This window comes from Haemaphysalis longicornis, unplaced genomic scaffold (assembly GCF_048455015.1).
Source record: "Haemaphysalis longicornis isolate Haplotype H1 unplaced genomic scaffold, Haemaphysalis longicornis Haplotype H1 scaffold_2, whole genome shotgun sequence".
NCBI lineage: Eukaryota > Metazoa > Arthropoda > Arachnida > Ixodida > Ixodidae > Haemaphysalis > Haemaphysalis longicornis.
This window is the reverse complement of record NW_027526295.1, coordinates 252931364-252952127: the sequence shown is the minus strand read 5'-3', so window position 1 is coordinate 252952127 and position 20764 is coordinate 252931364. Positions and strand designations below refer to the sequence as shown.

The 20764-nt window shown below is 47.1% G+C and overlaps 1 protein-coding gene across 1 annotated transcript in view; it reads right to left on the bottom strand.

Annotated features, from left to right (window-relative positions):
* Positions 1–4904: 4904 nt before the first annotated feature.
* The window catches only part of LOC144168594 (oxytocin receptor-like), a 133148-nt gene continuing 117288 nt past the window's right edge, over positions 4905–20764 (bottom strand). Inside the window, exon 3 of the mRNA XM_077697543.1 lies at positions 4905–5191. Within this exon, the coding sequence (XP_077553669.1) occupies positions 4905–5191 (287 nt within the window). The remainder of the gene's footprint in view (positions 5192–20764) is intronic.

Here is a 20764-nt window from a genome sequence, read left to right as displayed (position 1 = left end):
CGATCCCCTTCGGGGAGGTGGGGGATTTTTCTTTTTGTCTCCACAGCTAGTGTTTTGTGTTGCCTTCCTGAAGGGCTTTCGGAGAGACGTTTTTGTCGGTGTCTTTCCACTCTAAGCACGAGCACATCAGCGGTGGCTGTTTTATGCACGCACGTGTGGGCGTGCACGTGCATCCAGGCTTCATGCGCTCACCGATTGTGCTTTTGGAATATTCCAACGTAGACGTCCCGCGCTTCTGCGCGACCTGACTGGTCTACTACGTGGCCGAGCTGTTCGGGTTGGTGTGTTACGCGTACCGTAAAATGCCTACGACGCGGGAGGGAACCGGACAGTCGAATGTTTCTCCTTTAGACTTAAAAACCTAGTTCTTCCAAGTTTCATTCAGATAATTAGATAGGAAGTGTGCTCAGCCGTAAATTACAAACAAACGTGTTTTGTTTCGTACCCTCATTGGTCTGCGCACAAACCGCTCCGCTGGTCATTTTTCTTCACGCATTGAACGGGTACTGAATTTCGTCTTCTGAGAATACGCGTTTCTAAATATTGTAACCAGGCTTTAACCATTGTCGTGCACTCTCAGGACACAATGCTCTTGACTGTGCGCCAAATCTTTACATCAACGGGCAAATAAAGTGCAAGTTCAGAAGGTCAAGGAGAGACACTTTATTTTTTTCCGTAGTACGGCGGAACATGCGATGACAAGTTAAATGAAAATGTAAAGGTCGTTCGTCAACATGGCAACGTTCTTCAACAGTTTTTGGCACACCACTGCGGGAGTTGTTAGCCCCCACATCAAGCACCACACAGCACCATCTTCATACGGCAGCGCCGAGTCCGTAAGCTTTTCAAATGAACGTAACATTCACGTCACAAGTGGAGATCTGAGTATGATTTCGGCGAAATCGGCGCTCTTGAAGTTTGGACAAACGAAATACACTATAAATATAAAAGCTCCATCACAGATCAACTGTGGATTCCCGAGATCACGGGATCGTGCGAAAAATTTTCTTTTTTATTCCGGAATCGAATTTTCTTTTAACCCATTTGAGTAAAATTACGCTTACCATCTCCAATGGCAGTGACACAACCGTAACTACGCAAACAACGATGCAAGCGGTTTTTTTGCGCTCCGAAAAAAGGCGAAACCACTATGCTTCTGTGGTTTCAGCCGTATTAGAAATCTGGGGTGGATAAAAGGCGCGAGCAAAGAGCGAAGGATAACAGAAAATAACGCTTATTTTCACGAATAAAGCACGCCAGGATAAGCAAACTCATGATCACAACACTGAGTATAATCAGAAACCCTGCCGAAGAAACCAAACCAAAGACATTGTAAAACCTTTCAACAACCCCTCTCTCTAATTTCTTCCGCCATCGCAAAACAGAAAAGCTCTGAGGACACCTAAACGCTTCTTATGAGTTGTTAATGTGAACGCAATAATGCCCATATGAACGCTCTGCGGATGAAGTGAAGCTGAATGGATACGCCAGTATTGTGGGCGCCACCACGGAGCAGAAGCGGCCGCAGAGCAAGCCGGGATGCGGCGGGTCGCTGCGCAGAGAACCCTGGTTTAGAGGTGAATGCTGCGCCGGAGGGTGGGGCCGGCGAGTACCGCCCGCCCTTCTCCCGTGGCGCCGCCAGTAGTATGGTTAGCCCCCTTGAAACGGCGACCGCAGTGGCGCGGGTCGTCAGCACAACGTCGGGCCGGTAGTAGTTAGTTCAGGTGCCGTTTCGCTGCTACAGACACCGACGACGCTGATACCGGTACTTCCACCCAATAAGCGGTTTCTTATGATTTCGCATTCAAACAAACCTGGCCTCCTAACCTCCATATCCTGGCTAGGAAAAAACGTTGTTGGTAACGAGCCTATTGCCAGCGCTCCACTGAGCTTGCCATCGCAATGAAGAATAATTTATCCCGCTCCTTTCTTAAGAGAGAGACGGTTGAAACGCCAAGCTTCGTTCTCACACTGCTTCTACCGTGTCGGTATGGCGCAACCGGATGGACGTCGATGTCATAACCTGACGGACACAGGTTCTAATCCGATCACGGGAAGCGCTTGATGTGACTTCGGTTATCGTCATCATCATCATTTTGTGAATTTCATTGTGTAAAGTTGGCTCTCTTGCCATGGGTTTTGGCGCGACATAGAACGTCCTCACAGAGGCGTAGAAGACTCCGCTTTAATACCCCGCTCTCTTTTTCGCATCCGCGAAGAGGCAGGCCCACCTACGCATACAGGCAAGTGCATGCTGGAACGCACTACGAGACCTGCGCGATGAAGAGGCCTCCTCGGACACTGCGTACGCAGCCCTGGCGCGGTGATCTAAGACATTCGTAAACTCCGTTACACAACATCAAAGAAAATTTCCCGGCCTGGTCGTTCCTCGTAAAGCGCTCGTGTTTCGTAACCCAACAAGTAGACTACGGCGTGCGGTAGCCTCTTGCGGTTAACGCTCTCGGGGAAAACCGGACTTCACGTGCGCGCAGTGAGAAAGTGGATTACGCGAGCGCTACGATGGCGTCGTAGCTGTCAGCTCTTGGACGTGGAATGGCTCGCCTCTTTCTCTACCGTTTCTTTCCGTTCTTTTCGGCCTGGAGAAAATTGGTCGAGCAAATTCGCACGCAGTGAGCGCAGGAGAGGCTTCGGATCACTCTGCTCCCCTAAGTGCCCGGAGTGCTGACACGCGGGGTGAGTGGGAACTAAGCCCGATGATGCAACAACCCTTCGTCTAACTGCAAAGATAAGTCGCGCAGTTTGGCGCCATCCACTGGAGAGAGGGCCATCATACCTAAAGTGCACTTTATGGGCGTTCCCCGTGCCCGCCTTCCTTCTCCAGCCAATTCTTCGCTTGACTTTGGATGGCTTGTGTACTCCGCGCTCGACTAATCAAGCAGTAGAACGTCTAGGTTGGAATAAAATTATCCGCAAAAATACAGTGGCCAAGCGCCATTAAGGGACCATGAAAACAAAATACAAGTTTGTTTCATTAAGAAGACTGCTTTGCCTCGACAAAAATGATGTAAATTTTATAGCGAACTTTAAAAAACCGTTATTTAAAAAAAAAAACATATGAAGCAGGGGCGACTACCCAGCCACTTTCTGGCACAGTTTCTTTGACGTCCCAGAAATTTATTCGTCCGAGTGGCAGATTTTCTACCTAAACAGTTAACACATGTTTTCGCACTAAAACAAATGCAAATTATTAATCAACAGCGCTAAAAATAGGCGAGATAAAACAAGAGCAGGAACAAAATTACAGGGACACGGGGTGGTGGGAGGGTGTCCGCATAAAAATGTTCTGCAGCATTTAAACATAATTTAGGATAAACCCACAACTGCCTCTTCCCAAAATGGTGCTTTTTCTTTTCAATGTGATGCTTTGCCTTGTTGTTATGAGGAATTTTTGACGAAGCGAATCTTTTCCGCTGCAGCCGACCAAATCCCCAGTGGACGGAAAAATAAACGGCGCCGCACCATTCACGGCGCCACTACGGCCAGCCTGCCAGTTATGGTTGAATCAATGCGACGAGCACGCCACATTCTTCCCAATCTTAAAATGCCCCCCCCCCCCCCTCTACACTGCGCTGACATTGAAAAAAATCAAGAAGGATCCTGTGAGGAACACCAAAAAGATGCCCAGCGTATATGGGTGGTTGTTATACAATGATCGTATCAGGTCGCTCAATACAGCGTGTTACAGTGAGTGAAGGGTAGCGACGGTAGAGGATGCCAGGAACGAAGACACGACGAAAAGTGGCTCCAACCACCGCGGACATGATCGGACGGTCATTGTAGTCTGGCTGGGGATCAAACGTATGGGAGACGCCAAATTGCGGTCCTTTTCAAATTACATGTTATCATAAGAACGAGTTTATTACGAGCTTGGTAAAGTCATATATTTACCATAGCGGGCAGGGGATTCGTCATTAGTTTCAAGATATTTACATTACAACTTGGTTTATATGTTTTGTCTTCGAACCCCGTGCATCAGCTGAGAAAGCGGTGTCAGGTCGCTCGTTTCAAAATTCGCACCAGTTAATATTTGTGGGAGTAACAAATGTTGGAAGATAAATTTCTGAGTGCTAAAGATCAATTTCTATTTCTAAAAAAATCAATTTAATGTCTAATTAAAACGCTACTCACAACCGTTTTACGCAACCATACACCTTCAGTTGAAGTCGATGTATCTTGAAATAAGGAACGGATTGAGCGCTGCCAAGCGTTTCTGCAACTTCAAAGAGAGCTAAGAAGTAGTGAGACGTTAAACTCAGCCACATTGCTGAGATGTCCTAAGCGATGGAGATGGTCATATGCTTGCGTGCAAATGTATGCACTAGAACACGTTGAAACCGGCTTCAAAAAATCCCCTTCACAAAAACGGGTTCACAAAATACGCTTGAATAAAATGGTCGGGGCCCCTTGTGCCTGCTTCCGAAATTCGAAACAAAGGGTATAAATCAGATATCTCTGGACATTCCGACAGTCGTTTCTGTACAGTCGGTTTCTGAGAAAATTTCCGTTCATTTTATGTACAGTAGACTGCTAGAGCACAAATATCCACGATCGGTATTCCGCAATATGAACGCTGCCGGTGATCCAGTGATTCAGCGTTAGTTCACCATCATGAGGCGACCGCTTCATTTGAAGGCGCTGTACGGGTTGTATATGATCTGGTGCTTGTCACATTCAATGCCGTGACTCCAGGGATCACGGAGTTCAGCTTTTTTTCATCACAACCATCCGTGGACAGTGCATCAGTTGACTGTCACAAGCCACTCTCACAGACGTCAGAGGTCAGAACTGCCAATCCCGGCGCACAGTTCACGCGGGTGATTCGAACGCTGGCCGTGGCACCAGCGGGTTCTTCCGGGGGAAGCGTTCCCCGCGGCCGCTAGACGTTAGGAGTGCACCCGGACGTCGACCATGTCGAACTTGCGCGGGTGCACGGGATAGACGGGCGAGCTCTGGCGGCTGGTGTTGAGGTCCGTTCCCTGCGTGGTCATCTCGGGCAGCACGGCTCCGGTGCCGCCGCGCAGGTGGGCGCCTTCGGCCGCCTTGTCCGTCTGGCAACGGCACACCTGCTGCTTCAGCGCCTGCACCAGGTTCCGGTTGAAGAACAGGTAGATCCACGGGTTCACGCAGCTGTTCAGGCTGTTCAGCAGCATCAGGATGGTCACCGTGGCGTCTGCGCGGAAAAAGCGAGAAGAAGCAACGGGGTTAGGTTAGGTTAGGCAGTGGAGACGGGGAAGCACACGTTCCACCATCATAGCGTCCGGAATTATATTTTTTAATGCGTACCATTCGTTACCGTGCACACCCACAGTCAAGACCGTGTAACACCCTCCGTTCGCACAAAAATGCAGAACTGGCAGAAGTAGCACATTTCATGCTTAAAATACCGTAAATGTAGATAATTGGTAGGACAGAATTTCGGCAATCGATACACAATGAAGGAAGCTCACACTAACACGTAAGACTTGAAGGTAACGACCATCACGAACATTTAAGTCCACGATTGCCGCCGATTTGCTTCTTCTTCGCTGCCCCAACGACGTTCACTCCATCATTGTTGCTATAAGTGTGAGCTTCTATCATTTTTTTTAAAGTGATAATTATTGGACATCACCTTTCAGGGGCGTACGCTATGACGTTTCTTTCTCGTTCCGAGCAAGTGTTGCCCACAATTACGACGAACGCTGGAGCTTTCTTTTTTTCTCTGGTCTTGGACAATCTCCCTAAGTGGGTATGCTTGGTTTGAAAAACGTGCGACGGTGATGCTTGGCGGTCGCCGCGAGGCATGCGCATTCGAGTGCTCGGTGTTTTCTTGTTATTTTAACTGCTGGGTGGCCTCCGCAATTCTTGGCTCATCCATCTAAGTGGGTATGCTATGCATGACAAACGTACGCATAAGACGCGGGGAATTCGTCGTGAGGCACGCACACACGAGCGCTAGTCATTTTCTTGGTTTTGTTAACTGTCGGGCGGCCACCAGGTGTCCCGCGCTCACGTGCGCGAGCTCAGCAATTTCCCGGTATTTTTAGCTGCGGACACGAAAATTTACGATTTGCTAAACAGCTTCGCTGTTGAAAAAGAAATAAAATAATAAGAAAAAATAACATTTCCCAAAAGTAATTGAAAGAAATAAAAAAATATACACCTTATACACTCTAAGAAAAAAAAGGTAGAAAAAGGGAGGAAATAGAGGGTTTTCTCCCCCGGACCAGCGAGCTTCTCCCTTTAGCTAATTACACGTAGCGCCCTCTGTATGACCTCTACGAAACACCGAAACGGGGGAGGAAATATTCTCCCCTGTCGTCTGCAATCTGCTGTCGGCGCCGACGCCGAAAACGAAACCGTTCATCGTTGCACTGTGGCTTTCGCCGATCGGGCGCATACGACGACTATGACCAACACCTCCCCTGTGATGTGCTGCTTGCTTGTTTTCTCGCTGTCTTTCTTTTTATTATTACCATGTGCCCGCCACGCTAACGCACGGCTCGCCAGCCGTGTTTTTGAAGCACATTCTGTGGTCACCGCTGCATGCTTGCTGTAGGCGACTCGCCTGCGCCCTGTCCAACGTTACCACTGCATTTGTGGACGTTTTATACTGACGCCCAAGGGTAAAAGAGGTCAGCGATGATAGCAAACTTCCCCTTTTTTCGTCAACGAGCACGGACCGCAACATACTGACGCATCAGTTACCAACAACAAAAGGCCCCCATTCGGCAACGTTTCCATCGTCTTGGCTGAATGGTTGCCAGACAAGCGGTGCGCTCTACGCTAAAAGAGCGAAGGCGAGGCAATGAGTGTCATTACCCAAACACCTGCCGTACTGTTTCGTGAAACGTTTTTTCTTCTTTGAGCTTTTTTACAGCTTCTTACAAAACCTCAAATTAATAAAAGTTTGCAATTGCACGGGTTACATTTGATGAAATAACAAAACCCACCTAAGGCTTACGCACTGCCGTGGGTTATCGAAACAAGCAACGATCTCACTGTTCCTACCTGCATTCTCGGCGATCAGGGTTATAAATACTTTGTCGCCGTTTCAATGATAGTTATGGCTTGTGATCATGCGGACATGTGAAAAGTGTACTATATGTTGTGGTGTATACGTGTGTACAGGTGTGTATGTAGTGGGTTGCGTGTATTGTGCGTTGGCAGTGCCTTTAATGAAGTGTATGTCGCTGTGTTGTGCTATGTTTCTTCCCAATATGTGCCCGCCCACATGCGGCCTCCGTTATGTTGGTCCACGGCCGGACTGGCGGAGCGGCGAGCGCGCACATGAAAGTGCGCGCCCGCCGCTCCTCCAGCCCGGCCGTGGTTGGCCATAATAATATACGTTTATCCATAAAGGAAACCAAGGAAACGCCTTGATGTAACTGCCCACTGATGGTGATGCTTAGTAGCTGCCCCTCACAACCCCTACTTTTTTTTTTTGCGACATCTATCGGCCATTTTAAAACGTTTACGATTGCTTTATTTTGAGCACGCTAGAGGGCGAGCATTGTCGAGGATGCGACAGCGACGGATACGTTTTTCGTGTTGCCTGCATTGCCTTTGCGCTGAGATTTACGATTGCAGACGATCCGCGTTTTGATGCATCGGTTGTAGCAAGGTAAGGCGACTAACAACAATTGCTTGTTCTCAAACGGCCGCATTGGATGCTTGTGATCTCGTGTGCGGTGAACGGCGGGGTTACGAGCCTTTCGGAAATAAAGGCGGCATTTTGAAAGCAATCGGCATGACTTCTACTATGTTTACGGCGGCGCGTTCGCTCTGAACGCGTAGGAGGGGCGCGCAGCGAGACGAATGCAAGAAGTCGCGCATATACGATTGGCGACATCGCTTGCTAACCGCAGTTCTGGTGCGCGGTAAGTAATTTCTTGGTTATTTTAGCGCATTTCAAGCACACACAACCACAGTAACCTACGTATTTGTACTTCCTCGATCCTCAAACCGATCAGCTCGCTAGGCCTTTCTCGCATGACAAGCCTTGCTTGGGTGACGCGGCCAGGGGAGGAACACTCCTCCATTAGCTCACGAAAGGGGGAAATCTTCCTCCACTCCTAGGGGTAGAAACGCGCTCCTCCCTCTTAAAGGGAGAATCTTTACCTCTTAGGGAGCAATATATGATACATTCCTGTTTCACCCTCAAGGGAGAAACTACCACACCCTTTTTTCTTAGAGTGTAGAGCTCCAAAAACGAAGACCGAACGAAATAAGCCCGTAAAAGAGCCTTGAAAATACGAATAAAAAATAGCGGAAATGAGAAAACCTCGTAAGGCCCTGCATTTCACCAAAAATGCCTAACTTGCGGAAGTCACACATTTAATCGTTATAATAGCGTGAATAGAGATAATTCGTCGAATATAATTTTGACAAACAAACAGTAATAGTATGAATAGAAAAAAATAAATTTGCAAAAAAAATTACCTTACTGAATCAGAAATATGCATATTATACAAATCATCCCCTCCACCCCCCCCCCAAAAAAAAAAAAAAAAAAAAAAAAAGAACCGAAGGCGAACCAAAGAAAGCCCGCAAAAGAACGTCCAAAATACGACTAAAAACTAGCGGAAAGGGGCAAACCGTGTAACACCCGGCATTTCCACAAAAATGCCTAACTGCCGGAAGTCACCCTTTTAATCGTTATAATAGCTTAAATGAATATAATTGCTTGAACCGAATTTGTAAAACATGAGAATGAGAAATATATAAAAATAAAGGTTTCAAAAGAATGATCTGACTAAATACAAATAATGCAGATTAAACATATCCAATAAACTAATACTAAACAAAAAAGCCGACCAAAGAACGTTTGAACTAAGAATAAAAAATAGCGATAATGATTCAATCGTGCTATCCACTGCATTCTCACGAAAATGCATAACTGGCGGAAGTCACCCATTTATCGTTATAATTGTGTAATGGAGCTAATTGGCCGAGGGGAATTTTGGAAACCAAAAATAAAAAATATCATTTTGACAGAAGTGATTTGACAAACTCAAAAATATGCACCTTATACATCTCCTCCAATAGCGGTAGTCTAAACAAAAAAGAAATTGGCCACGAAAACGTTCGAGATACGAATAACAAACTGTGGTTGATTCTTCTGTCATAGGAATCGGTAAAACACGAAAGTGAATTGTGCCGCGAAATCTGCAGCTGAGCATGGTTTGTGGGTCGGCGGCTGTCTTGTGGGTGTGCTTGGCGAGCGACGTCCTGTTGGCGGGTCGCTTCGGAAACGGTGTACTGGCGTCATTTCCATGACGGATATGACATCAGTGAAATCTTGGTGTATCCCGGCATAAAACACTTTCGTATTAAAATAAACCCGAAAACGAACAACCCGAAGTATAACGTACTGCTTAGTACTGAAGGTTACTTTCCCGCAAGAAGACCCTGTGTGCAAGGGTGCACCCTTTACAGGCCTCTTGCTTCATTGTACTGGCGTCACTTCCGTGACGGATATGACGTAAGTGAAATCTTCGTGAATCCCGAAATAAAACACTTCCGTGTTCAAATAGACTGAACGGACCAACTCTGCAGTACGCCCAGCATCTTCGGAAAAAAAAGCATAATTAGCGGAGTACAGGCACTTCATCGCTAAGATGGTATCAATTTACATCACCGCCGAAAAGAAACAACAGAACACTTGAAAACAATAAAATAACCCAACGTCTTCGCTCGTAGCCGAATCTCGGTGTAAAGAACTCACACCCTAGACAAGCGGCATAAATATGCTACGCATTACTAGACAATACTCCGAATATCTGGAGATCTTTTTATCAAGAAGCATGTCGTATACTTGGCTTCATTCTCAGTTTTTGCGTAAGTTATCGCCATCATCATCAACAACAACAGCAACAACTACAACAACGTCAGCACTGATAAATAATGTTCAGGTCTCCTTGGTCTTCGTCTTACACTTAAGAACACTATCTGTCCTCATCACCGTTAGGAAAAATATCCTCGACCCCTGTTAGTACTGGCAGGGTCGTACTAGTGAAAAAGTTCCGCACGCATCAACGTGCGAGCGCCCTTGTTACTATACGAATTATCCCCATGAGATTTTTACAAGGCCCAACTGAGCCTGATGGCCTCCTTGTCATTTCTTTTTTTCTGATGCGTCACGTCAGCTTAGCGAGGGTTGCTATTCACCGCTCAGTTGATTGAAGGGTCAGGGTCCGGTAACGGTTGCTCGAGTGACGGCGCCAGATTCCGAATAAATATTGCCCGGGAACAAGGACATCATGAAAAAGACACAAATAGCAGCGTGTTCGAGCTCTGGTGGAGGGCATCATTGGCGGAATACTTAACTTACTTCAAGTGGGTTATTCTACTATGGATGCATTTTCCAATTTGAATAATTAGTTAGACAACGAGAGACCGGAAGGTGGAAGCAGGGAAGCAATAGGAAGACAGTCCGGGGATTGTGGTCTTGTAGAGGTATGTTCAATAACCTGAAGGCAATTACCGTGGCGTTGTTTTTACGAATTGTAGCGTCATTTGTCATATAAATACTTGCACTATACTTATTTGAAGTTTCACCGCTTGCACGAAAAACAAGGAAGAAGTTGTTGCGGAGGGGTCACAAATACCGGTGTACAGAAGTACGGTCCCTCTTTAAGCAAAACGTGTTAAGGAAAGCTCAGTTTATTTACAGATGAGCAGATTGAGCTTTAAGCTTAAAAAATAGGTAAGAAGAATTTTCGAACTCTTGATAAATTCCCCATACTCCTTTATCTCAATCCCGCCATCGTAAAAGAGGCACAGATCTCTCCAACGGTGAGCTAAGGCGAAACACTCCAGTTTCGAATCAAAATGTTTGGTCGCAGCTTAGGTTGCAGACTGATGGCCTTTAGCATTTTTGCGCAAGTAAAAAAAAACACAACCCATGGCGGATCGGTGAAGGCTGTAGCTCAAATACGGGAAGAGCTAACCCATTCGCCCAGTCTATTTCTATATCAGTACCAGCAACGTCCCTCCTGTACTCCCTATCTCTCTGGGTTCTTCTAACGAAAGCAGAAAGGGCAACAATGGGCAGCAGCTGATAGTTTCGCCGCTTCAACAACAGATCAACACTAGCTCGAGAGTGGATGCCAGAAGGAGTGGACGCGACAAAGCGCTTCCGGTGTCCGGAACAGCGGCGCAACGGAATTGGGGCTTCTCGTACGCCCCGCGTTTTTATTCCCTTGCATACGCCCCGAAGCTGCATCTGCTCCGGCTACACGCGTTCCGAGAGCGCCGTAGTGAAACGCGTACGCAATCAGGAAGCCAGAGGACGCCGGTGCAGAACTAGTTTCCGGCTCTCACACGGCACACTGAACGGGTATCAACTCGGCGTTACGTCTTGTCACGCGCAAGGCTGCGTTTTCGCCAGGGCCTGGAACTGGCGACTCTCTTCTTCGCAGTTCTGCTTTTATCTCTCTCTCTTTATCCGGCGCTACTTCGCATCGCACTTACGCGCTTGTTATCCTCCTATTTCATCCCATGGGAGCCCAGCGATGGCAAACGTGCGTCAGCGGCGCATCTTCCCGCGAGTGCGGCGGAGGCAGGCGAGACTATCGATCAGCGTAGCACAGACTCCGAACAACCGCGGAGGAAGCGGGAAGGGCAGCTGTGTGGACACTCGTCCGTTGCGGCTACGGGAACATCCGCCCGCCCCGAAAACTTGCCGAAGCCGGGTCTCGGAAGCAAGCTGGCAGCGACCTACCTTCGACAGTTTCTTCCCCGAAGAGCCGGGCCCCGTTTTGCCCTGCCACGCGCGTTGCTCACTTTTTTTTTCACTCGATAAGCGCGCTCCGCCGGCTCCCATTTCCGGAAAAGCTAGACGCCATTCACTCGGGCGACATTCCCCTTTCAGCGAGGAGCTATAAGGCCAAGCTTTGGGTCTTTTGAAGTCGGCTCTTCCGCCAGCTAAACGTTCATTCGAAATTACTTCCAAGAAGCTGAGCGTGGCCCACGCGCAAAGTGTGGGTGTAAGCGTTTGCGTAAGCCTTTGCGAACACCACGAAGGAGCTCACGTGCCCAAACTTAAAGGGCGGGCCTTTGTGGTATTCGTGCGGCTTTAGCTGCCATTGAGGCTTCCAACTTTCACCCCCGCCGCTCTTATCTCTTAAGCTTTGCTCAGAGAGATTTGCTGCTCGCAGATCCTTCCGTTTGAACAAGTGCCTATTCATGGCAGTGGATGGGAATAGGGCAGCTGGGTTCCAATAGGCTTTCAGCCGTGGTTGGCCTGGTTGACCTGGTTGTTTATATCGGGTGTGGGTGGGAGCATGCAAACAACGCGGTATTTCTGTTGGGCTATCACCCGCAGTTCTATTGCTTTGTTGCTCTTGTTGCAGTTGTTGTTCTCTCAACTTGTAAATATCTAAGCCTGTATAGTTTGGGCTACTTTGTTACCGCATCTTAGGCTTAACCAGTACCGTCCCGATAACAAGACCGGTTACTCCTGCATACGTTACTCCTGCATACGTTACTCCTGCATACCGGTTACTCCACCATACGTTACTCCTGCAAGGGCCCGATGTAGGGCATCTTCCCATCGGTCACTGCCTATAGTAACTGCTCTTATATTTAAACGCTGCAACTGATTGATTTCACCCTTTCCGACCACTCAGGTAACGTCTCTCGCTCTGTTGAGCGGCGTTGGTTTAATTGCAACGGCGTTGGTTTAACGCGTACAATTCCTACGGGAGGCGACGTTTGCAGAAGGGACGGGCACTACGACTTTCTCCGCGCTGTTCGTCCGCTCTGGTAAACGTCGCTTTCTGATAAAAGTTAAGAAGGTTAATCCTACGATAGCGCAGACATGTATGATGCCCCAAGTTAACGGCCGCTCTTAACACAAGAAAGAGCTTCTGGAAGCAGGTGTTTTACCTTGTCAGCTGAAACCCTACTAAGGCCAGTGAGCAAAGCGGGAGCACTGCACGAATCGTGGCTGCAAGATGCATATAATCGAGATCGTATTTCGGATCGCCGAAGTGAAACTTATTTTCTAAAAAAACGCACCTAGTTACTTGAATCGAAAGTATGCCCTTTTCCCAGAATGCGCGTCTCACACCGGCGACACAAGATAGCAAAAGCAGGACATTCTTGAAGTTGCGGTCAGTATTAATACGCAATAATCTCCGGGTGTACCTTTATAGGCACAGGGGAGCTTCAGGTCGTTTATATAATTATCTTGTTATCAAATCATACCGCTGGACGGTGGTTTGGTTTGGGGCACAACATCGAAAAATAATATAAACAGCATATTCTCTATTCAAAAGAAAGCGCTTAGAAATGTTGCAAACGTTTCTTACGATGTGTCACTACACGATTATTATAATTCCTTTAGTATCGTACCTGTCCCCCAATTGTACAATTTCATGTTGCTGGCTAGTTATAAAAGGAACTTAAACAGTAATAATACCGCATTTCTGTCACTATGCAACCTGAGAAAGGTTCCTGATACAGGGTATACATTTCGAAACAAAGCCACTTGGGCGGTTCCTTTCTCTAGAACCAATCATGGGCTAGATAACATTGATAACCGTATTTCGCGACTATTAAATGACATGATTGTTGAAAGTGTTAACATAGACAGTATTTCCATATCCGCATTAAAGCAATATTTTATAAATTGCCATTCTTGAATTGTACATAAACGTTGTGGTTAAGAGCGTAGTGACACGTGAAGAAGTGTATGTGCTCTAATTTTGTTGTGTTTTTTGCTCGGTTTTTCCTTTCCAATTCATAGCTTTACTTGAGTTGTAGGCTGCTGTCACATTATTTCTCGTTGAACATGACACGGTTCGTATTTCGTACATTATAGTGTTGTCTTATGTTTCAATATTTTGGGCTACTTGATTTTTCTTTTTTTTTTTTTGCATACTTGATTTCTTTCTTTCTCTCCTAAATTGTGTCACTGCAGTAATTGTTTTTTTTTGTCTTAGAAAAATGCAAGTTATCGTGTTTTTTTCTGCATTCCTGTAGTTGATGTTTTCTATCATTGCTGTTTTCATTAACGTTACACAGTCTGTTACTCTACCAAACAAAGTGTTTTTCATTCCATTAAGAGCTGCACTCTGCCTAGCTCACTGCCTTGTAAGGGGAGATGGGACCCCGTCAAGCTGATATAGCATCAGCTTTCTGTCCCCTCTCCCTGCATATTCTTTGTGCTATGTAAGAAATGCAAATAAACTGAAACTGAAACTGAAACTGAAAGCTCGCTATATAGTTCGTTAAAATTTCTGCCGCAGGAGGTCTGTTAAAATATTCTGCCCTCGGATTCCTGTTTTAAATGCAGAGCATTTCAGTAACTCACGATGTCACCCGCGTTGACGTCCGTAGTCCGCACCGTCGTTGTCCGCACCCCTCCCTAATATATATAAAAAATACTATCCGGCGCCCGGTTTCGATCCCTCGACCCTGCGGGCGGAACGCAATGTACATGGTGCTCTACCCACTGCGCCACAAAGCCGACACAGAATGGGACGCTACGAACGCGCCTTATATCGTTGACTCATTCAAATTACTGCTGACGAGCGCTCTCTCGTCAGCAGTTGCCACAAGTGCAACAACATTAACGTAACGCAAACTACTTAACGTCGTGCGCCCCCGGAAATGCTCTGCATTTGTTCGTGCCCCTCGTGAGGGGGATGCTTCACTGCGTCTTCTCTCGGTCGCGGGACCCGTGGCGCCATCTGGCGGAGGCGCGGCACAACTCGTAGCACTTTGAAAAGATGCGGCACCAGCCAGCTGTGTGCGTGCGTGCCGCACTTGTACAAATGGCGAGTGCATTGGCTGTCCACAGAGCAAAGCATTGGTGCAAGTAAGCCGTTGCAGTCAGTCGGTCAGTCAGTCAGTCAGTCAGTTAGTTAGTTAGTTAGTTAGTTAGTTAGTTAGTTAACAACTCCGCAAGCATTTGCGTTTCTTTCCCATAATGCCAAGTTGATCGCTGAAATATATCGGTCGCGTCGGGGATGAGCTGGTGACCACGTCGCAAAATAATCGGGAGCGTTGAGCTCATTTTGCTTCTGCCAACACGGGATCCTATCTATGGGACCCGCGCAGTTTTGTACTACCCGGAAGTACTGCCCGGAAGCCGCTTGCGCAGCGCCCCCTGGGCAGCGCAGGAGGCCTATGGGAGAAGTCGGGAAGGAGGAGGAGGAGGAAACAACTTTATTTACCATGAAAGGTCCGTATTCAGTTTTTTTTGTACTCTGACACAGGCCCTATAAAAACTGCAACTTATTAACACATTGAAAAAAATTAAGCGGTAATTTGCTTCAAAGAAGGCGTCACAGATGTAAAAAAGATGGAATTAATGTTAATTTTACCACCTTGCCCATACCGCGAAAGGCTATAGCGTCCACGAACTTGTTTTCTACCCATTCGGTGGTGCTTCTTATGTTCGAAATCATATTCAGGACACAAAATCTGTAGTCGATACTAATTAGAAAGACGTCCACTGCAATATAAATAAAATATTTACGTAATGACTTCAAAAATGTGACCGTTCAGCTGTGCAGAATGTTAGCTACATCGGATAATATTTTCTATTCTGTTAATTTTTTATTCTCGGTAGTACAGCTTGAAAACAAAAAACGCGATCTCCATTATCGCCCACCCAATACTTGCATTAAACATATCAACCTTTTATGATGAGCGATGCGGAAACAGCGATGAAGCGAACCGGGGATATCTCTACTTGTCAACCTGAGGCTCTCATAGCCAATTAGCTAATTAGCCAGCCTCCGTCCTCTTTATAACTCACATGAAAACACTGGCAATCATGCTAGCGTGTTTATTTTCCTCCTTTTAATCTTCGCCGGTTGCTGACGCAGACTGCCCTAGCCTTTTATTTTTGACGATAATACTATCTCCGCTTCACTGCGCCTGCCTTCGCAAATTAGCTGATGCAGTCCTTCTTCGCCGAGGGCCACCTCCGTTCACTGATAATCTGAGAATCCCAAAGAGAAAGAAGAGAGAAATATTGATTTATTGGAGAGGTTAGCTCCAACCAAAAAAGCAGCTGGCTAGATGTAATGACCACCTTAATAAACCACAAGGTAACATAAATCTTATAGTAACTGACAACCTTTGAAAGATGCCACGTGCGCTGAGTGAAAAACATGCGATGCACAATATACCTCCTCCCCCATGGAGCGATAGGACCATAGTTTGTATGCAAATATAAGCACGGGAACGTCATCCAGTAAACGTATATACATCTTTTTACAAAAACCTTAAAATTGCCATAACGAAATGTATCAAGAGAAAGAACAGAAAAAGAGTGCAGGGGGAAAAAGCGGTGAGTTATCCCTGACATAAAATTTTCGCTATGAACCGAATAAATAGAGCCCTAGGTTGCAAGTTGATTAACTAATTGCAGCCGTTTCGCACCGCGTGTGGGAAGCTGAGATAAGTGTAAAGCAAATTACACTGGCTCATTTACATGGCCGCTGTGCATATCCTTTTTATGACTACCCAAACGTGCCACGAAAAAGAAAAGACTGCCGTTGCGACCGGATGTGCGGTTCAGTGGACTAGTTCTACTTCAGTTTATTTTGTCTTCGACAGACTCTAGACTTCGCTGTGAATGTCATCGAAAGACGATCGTCTACCGCCTCTTTCCCCCCCCTCCCCCCCCCCCCCCCAATCCCACCATGACCCTCTCCTTTCCTGTGTCCTTCTTCCGCCCCTTAAATTCTTCCCTCACTTCCCTCTCTCCCCATTATTATTGCATTGAAGGTTTTCTCGATTTGATTCAATTTTTCCTCGTTCGCAGTGTTCGCGTGTCAACCGTTGGAACCTACCGTTTGTTTTGTGCTTGCCGCAGCTCCAACTTTAGCTCTTTTGTTTTTGTGTTTGCTTTTCGCCTCGCCTCTCCGATCCCCTCTTCCAATCCCTGAACTGCGGGAGAACCTGGTGGCCAGCGGCCGTCTGGACGTTCAGCAGCTCCTGGCATCCAGAGCGAAGGCTCTCTGCTCACCTCGTGGATTCCCGGACTATAGGGAACCACTCCGACTTCAGAAAGCTCAAATAAACGTCTCTCTCTCGCTCCCTCTCTCTCCCTTCGAAACCGTTTTAATCAACGCGCTACTTTTTTAAAGCGAAGCTTGCAGCCTTTTGCTGATGTATTCACTTCCCTCCATTTCCCCTCCCCCGCACTGGTTTGTATGCAGGTGAGCTACCTTCCGAGCTCAAAAATATCCCCAGTACACTTCCTTTCATTTTCCCTCAAACCACACACAACATGTCGTCTGTAGTCCACCCAAAACGCTCTGCACTAAAGCCAGCTTCCTCTGACGATGATGATGTTCGTCGGTGAAGTGACGAAAAATTAAAACGCACCCAGTGGCCGGAATCAAACCTGGGTCCCTCGAGTGATGAAGCCGACGTCTATCCGGTTGCGCCATTCTGATGCGGTCAAAGCAGCCTGGACTTGGAAAGGGGTGCATGGACATGCAAAAGTATACAAAAATTATGCACCCCTCGTTTTAACGACAACGACCACCATACGAACCATCAGCATAAATAAATAGGGTTCGCGCGCTTCTGGGTTGGCTTCTTTGGTGCTGGACTTGATTTCGGAAAGCTTCGGGTTCCCCCATCCTTGGCGTTTCGACAGAGGCGTCGCTTATTTTTAACACCAGGGGCGGCATTCTCGTAACTGTCCCTTTTTAAAACGTCCCTTTTCAGTCCCTTTCATCGTGACGTACTTCCGGTTAAGCAGTGGGCGTTAACAGTAGGTTTTTTGCGCTTGCGTTACGTCACTTCCGGTTGTTTGCTTTTAGCCAATCAGGGCTCGCCAAAAGGGACACTTTTGAAAGCGACGCAAAAGGGACAAAATTCGAGAATACCGCCCCAGAGCTGTTTAGGCCGACACAAATCCGTCCGGCGTATACAGAAATCCCGGAGCGCACGTCAGCACGTGCGTCGCGGTGACTGAACGGCGTCCCCGGCGCGAGGCACCGGGCACGACTTTCGCGCTGCGGCTTCAGCAAAAAGAAATACCGAGACCACGTGAGCGCGTGCCTCATGGCTACCACCCGACGTCGTTCAGGCTTGCGCGTGGGCTTACGCTACATTAGGAGCTCCCGCCTTCGTCGTCGTCGTCGTGTATCAACCAACACGCCACGGCTCCGCTGCGCCGAAGACGATGACGATGAACCTGTCAAGCCATCCCCTCACAATCGACACGTGGAGAAGGCCACCGGACCTCTGCACGAGGATTTGCCCTAGCGGCTGTGCCGTCAGAAGACAACGACGAAAGGGATGACGATGATGGCTACTGAATAAAACACTGTACATACTTTAAATGGCATTTGCTTTACAATGCCATCCAAAACGGCCTTGCACTACTGGGGTCCGGCTGCTCCCTCTCTCCTGGGATCCGCTGTCAGCTTGGATTAGTATACTAGGTCAACTCCTGGATCTGCTGTTTCCATAAGTACAAGCTGCCACCTTTCTTTTTTTTTCATTTCATATAGATCCAATACGACGTGTATCCGACGTGCGCCACGGTATGCGGTCATACGTTCGGATAAAACCCTGGTATCACTGGAAAATGAAATATACCGCTTTCTCTACCCTTCTTTTGTAACTCTGTGAGGGCACGAGAAATCCAGAGCACCTAGATGTGAATAACACTGTTTCATGATGGAAACATTTTCATAAGATTGGCGCATCCGCAAAGCGAGACCTCTGTAACTGAAAAAGCGGATTTAAAGGGATGTCCACAGACGTGGTGCTCTAAAACTTTCCGTGCTATTTTTTCCCGAACATTTTGCTAAATTTTAAAGTGGTATACTACTACCGGCCATATGTTTCATTGCCATGTTGGATGAACGCATTCGCTTGTGTTAGAAACAACTTCACTACTCTATTACTGGAAGGAAAGATTAAATAGCTAAAAAGTTACAAGAAATCCTCTGAGAGTGTCTCAGGGGCGCTGAGGCATATCACTAATCGATCGCGTTAGGACGCCTGCAGTAACGGATCGTTAGCCTTATTTGCTAAAAGAAGTCTGTGTAATATGTGTAGCATAAGTTTATTTTCCCTGCTTCAGCTCATGTCGTAGAATACTTGGTACAGATGAATGAAGGTACAGGGACAAGTCGAATAAGAAAAAAGGTGACAGCGCCCGCTGTTATCCAAGCGCCTAGAGGGCTGAAATAGCCCCTTGTAGCAGTGGACGGGTAATGCTACCTAGGTCACGGCACCAGCGCAGCTCATTAGTGCAGCGGCAGTACACTGAAGCTGCTCCGTTTCTTAATTAAAAGTATACTGTATCCGAATCTCTCCCGAACGCGGTAGGTATTGGGGCTGCTCAATCCGCGAATCCGAGTCAGTGTTTGTTTTAGTATTTTGTTTCTATGGGGCGTAGCGCCGCTCCAGCTGACATCTTGTATTTTCATTTTGCTGTTATCTGGCCTGTGTTCGACGCCCGTTTTACCCGCTTTATTTCATTTCTTCTAGCAAAATATTCAACGTCTATTCTTAATGAGAAGATCGCTGGTTCCTCTAACATGTACCTACGTTGGGTCTCAAATACGCCCAAAGTTTCCTTTGCACCGAACAACGTTGACATGTGTAAGCCACGTTACCAGTTTTAGTAGTTTCGAAATGTCTTGACCATATACTTCCTGTTCTATTGTCTCTGTCAAAAAAGAAAGGTTTTCTTTTTTTTTTTTTTTGCAGGGGTATACCGTCCCCCGTTAGGCGAAAGCGGCTTTACAAACGACGACAAAAAAACAGCGCGAGAAAAAAACGCCAGCATTCCCGATCGCACGTTTCGGACATATTAAGCAATCAAATAACTGATGCGTATCCATACCCGTTACCCCCCCCCCCTCCCCCCCCAAAAAAAAATTGTTTTATGAACTTCGTGCGTACGCTCGCGCGTGCGTGCGTGTGTCGAATGTGTGTGCGTGTGTGTGTTTGTGTGTGCGTCCGTGTATGCGCACGTGCGTGTGTATGTGTCTGTGTACGTGTGTTTGCGTGCGTCCATACGCGGGGGCGTGCGGGCGTGGGTGCGTGAGTGCTTGCGTCTGTGTGCGCCTGCGTGCATATGTGTGTGTGTGTGTGTGTGTGTGTGTGTGTGTGTGTGTGTGTGTGTGTGCGTATGTGCGTGTCTATGTGTGTGCGTGCGTGTGCGTGCGTGTGTGTGCCTGTGTGTGTATGTGTTTCTGTGTGTGTGTCTGTGTGTGTGTGCATTTTTGAAAGGCGCGACAAAGCGGCGGGCGGTCACGGCCACGAGTGGCAATACTAAATATATCCGGTGGAAATCACAGCAACGTGATCTAAATTGACAGAATCAGTGCTAACGCAACATACAGCAGTCACTTATATGTGCATATTTGATTGATTGATTGATTGATTGATTGATCGATTGATTGATTGATTGATTGATTGATTGATTGATTGATTGATTGATTGATTGATTGATTGATTGATTGATTGATTGATTGATTGATTGATTGATTTCAGGGTTTAACGCGCCAACGCAACGCAGGCGATGAGGCGCGCCGTATTGGAGGGCTCCGGATTAATTTTGACCACAAGGGGATCGTTAACGTGCGCCGAAATCTCGTACACACGGGCATTTTTGGTCTTCGCCTCCATCAGAAAAGCGACCGCCGCGGCCGGGATTTGAACCCCCGACCTCGTGCTCAGCAGCGCAACGCCTTAGCCAGTTACTTATATTAGAGGCACACTTTTACAGTCGACCGCTCAGCCACAACTGCAGTTAATTAAGCATCTC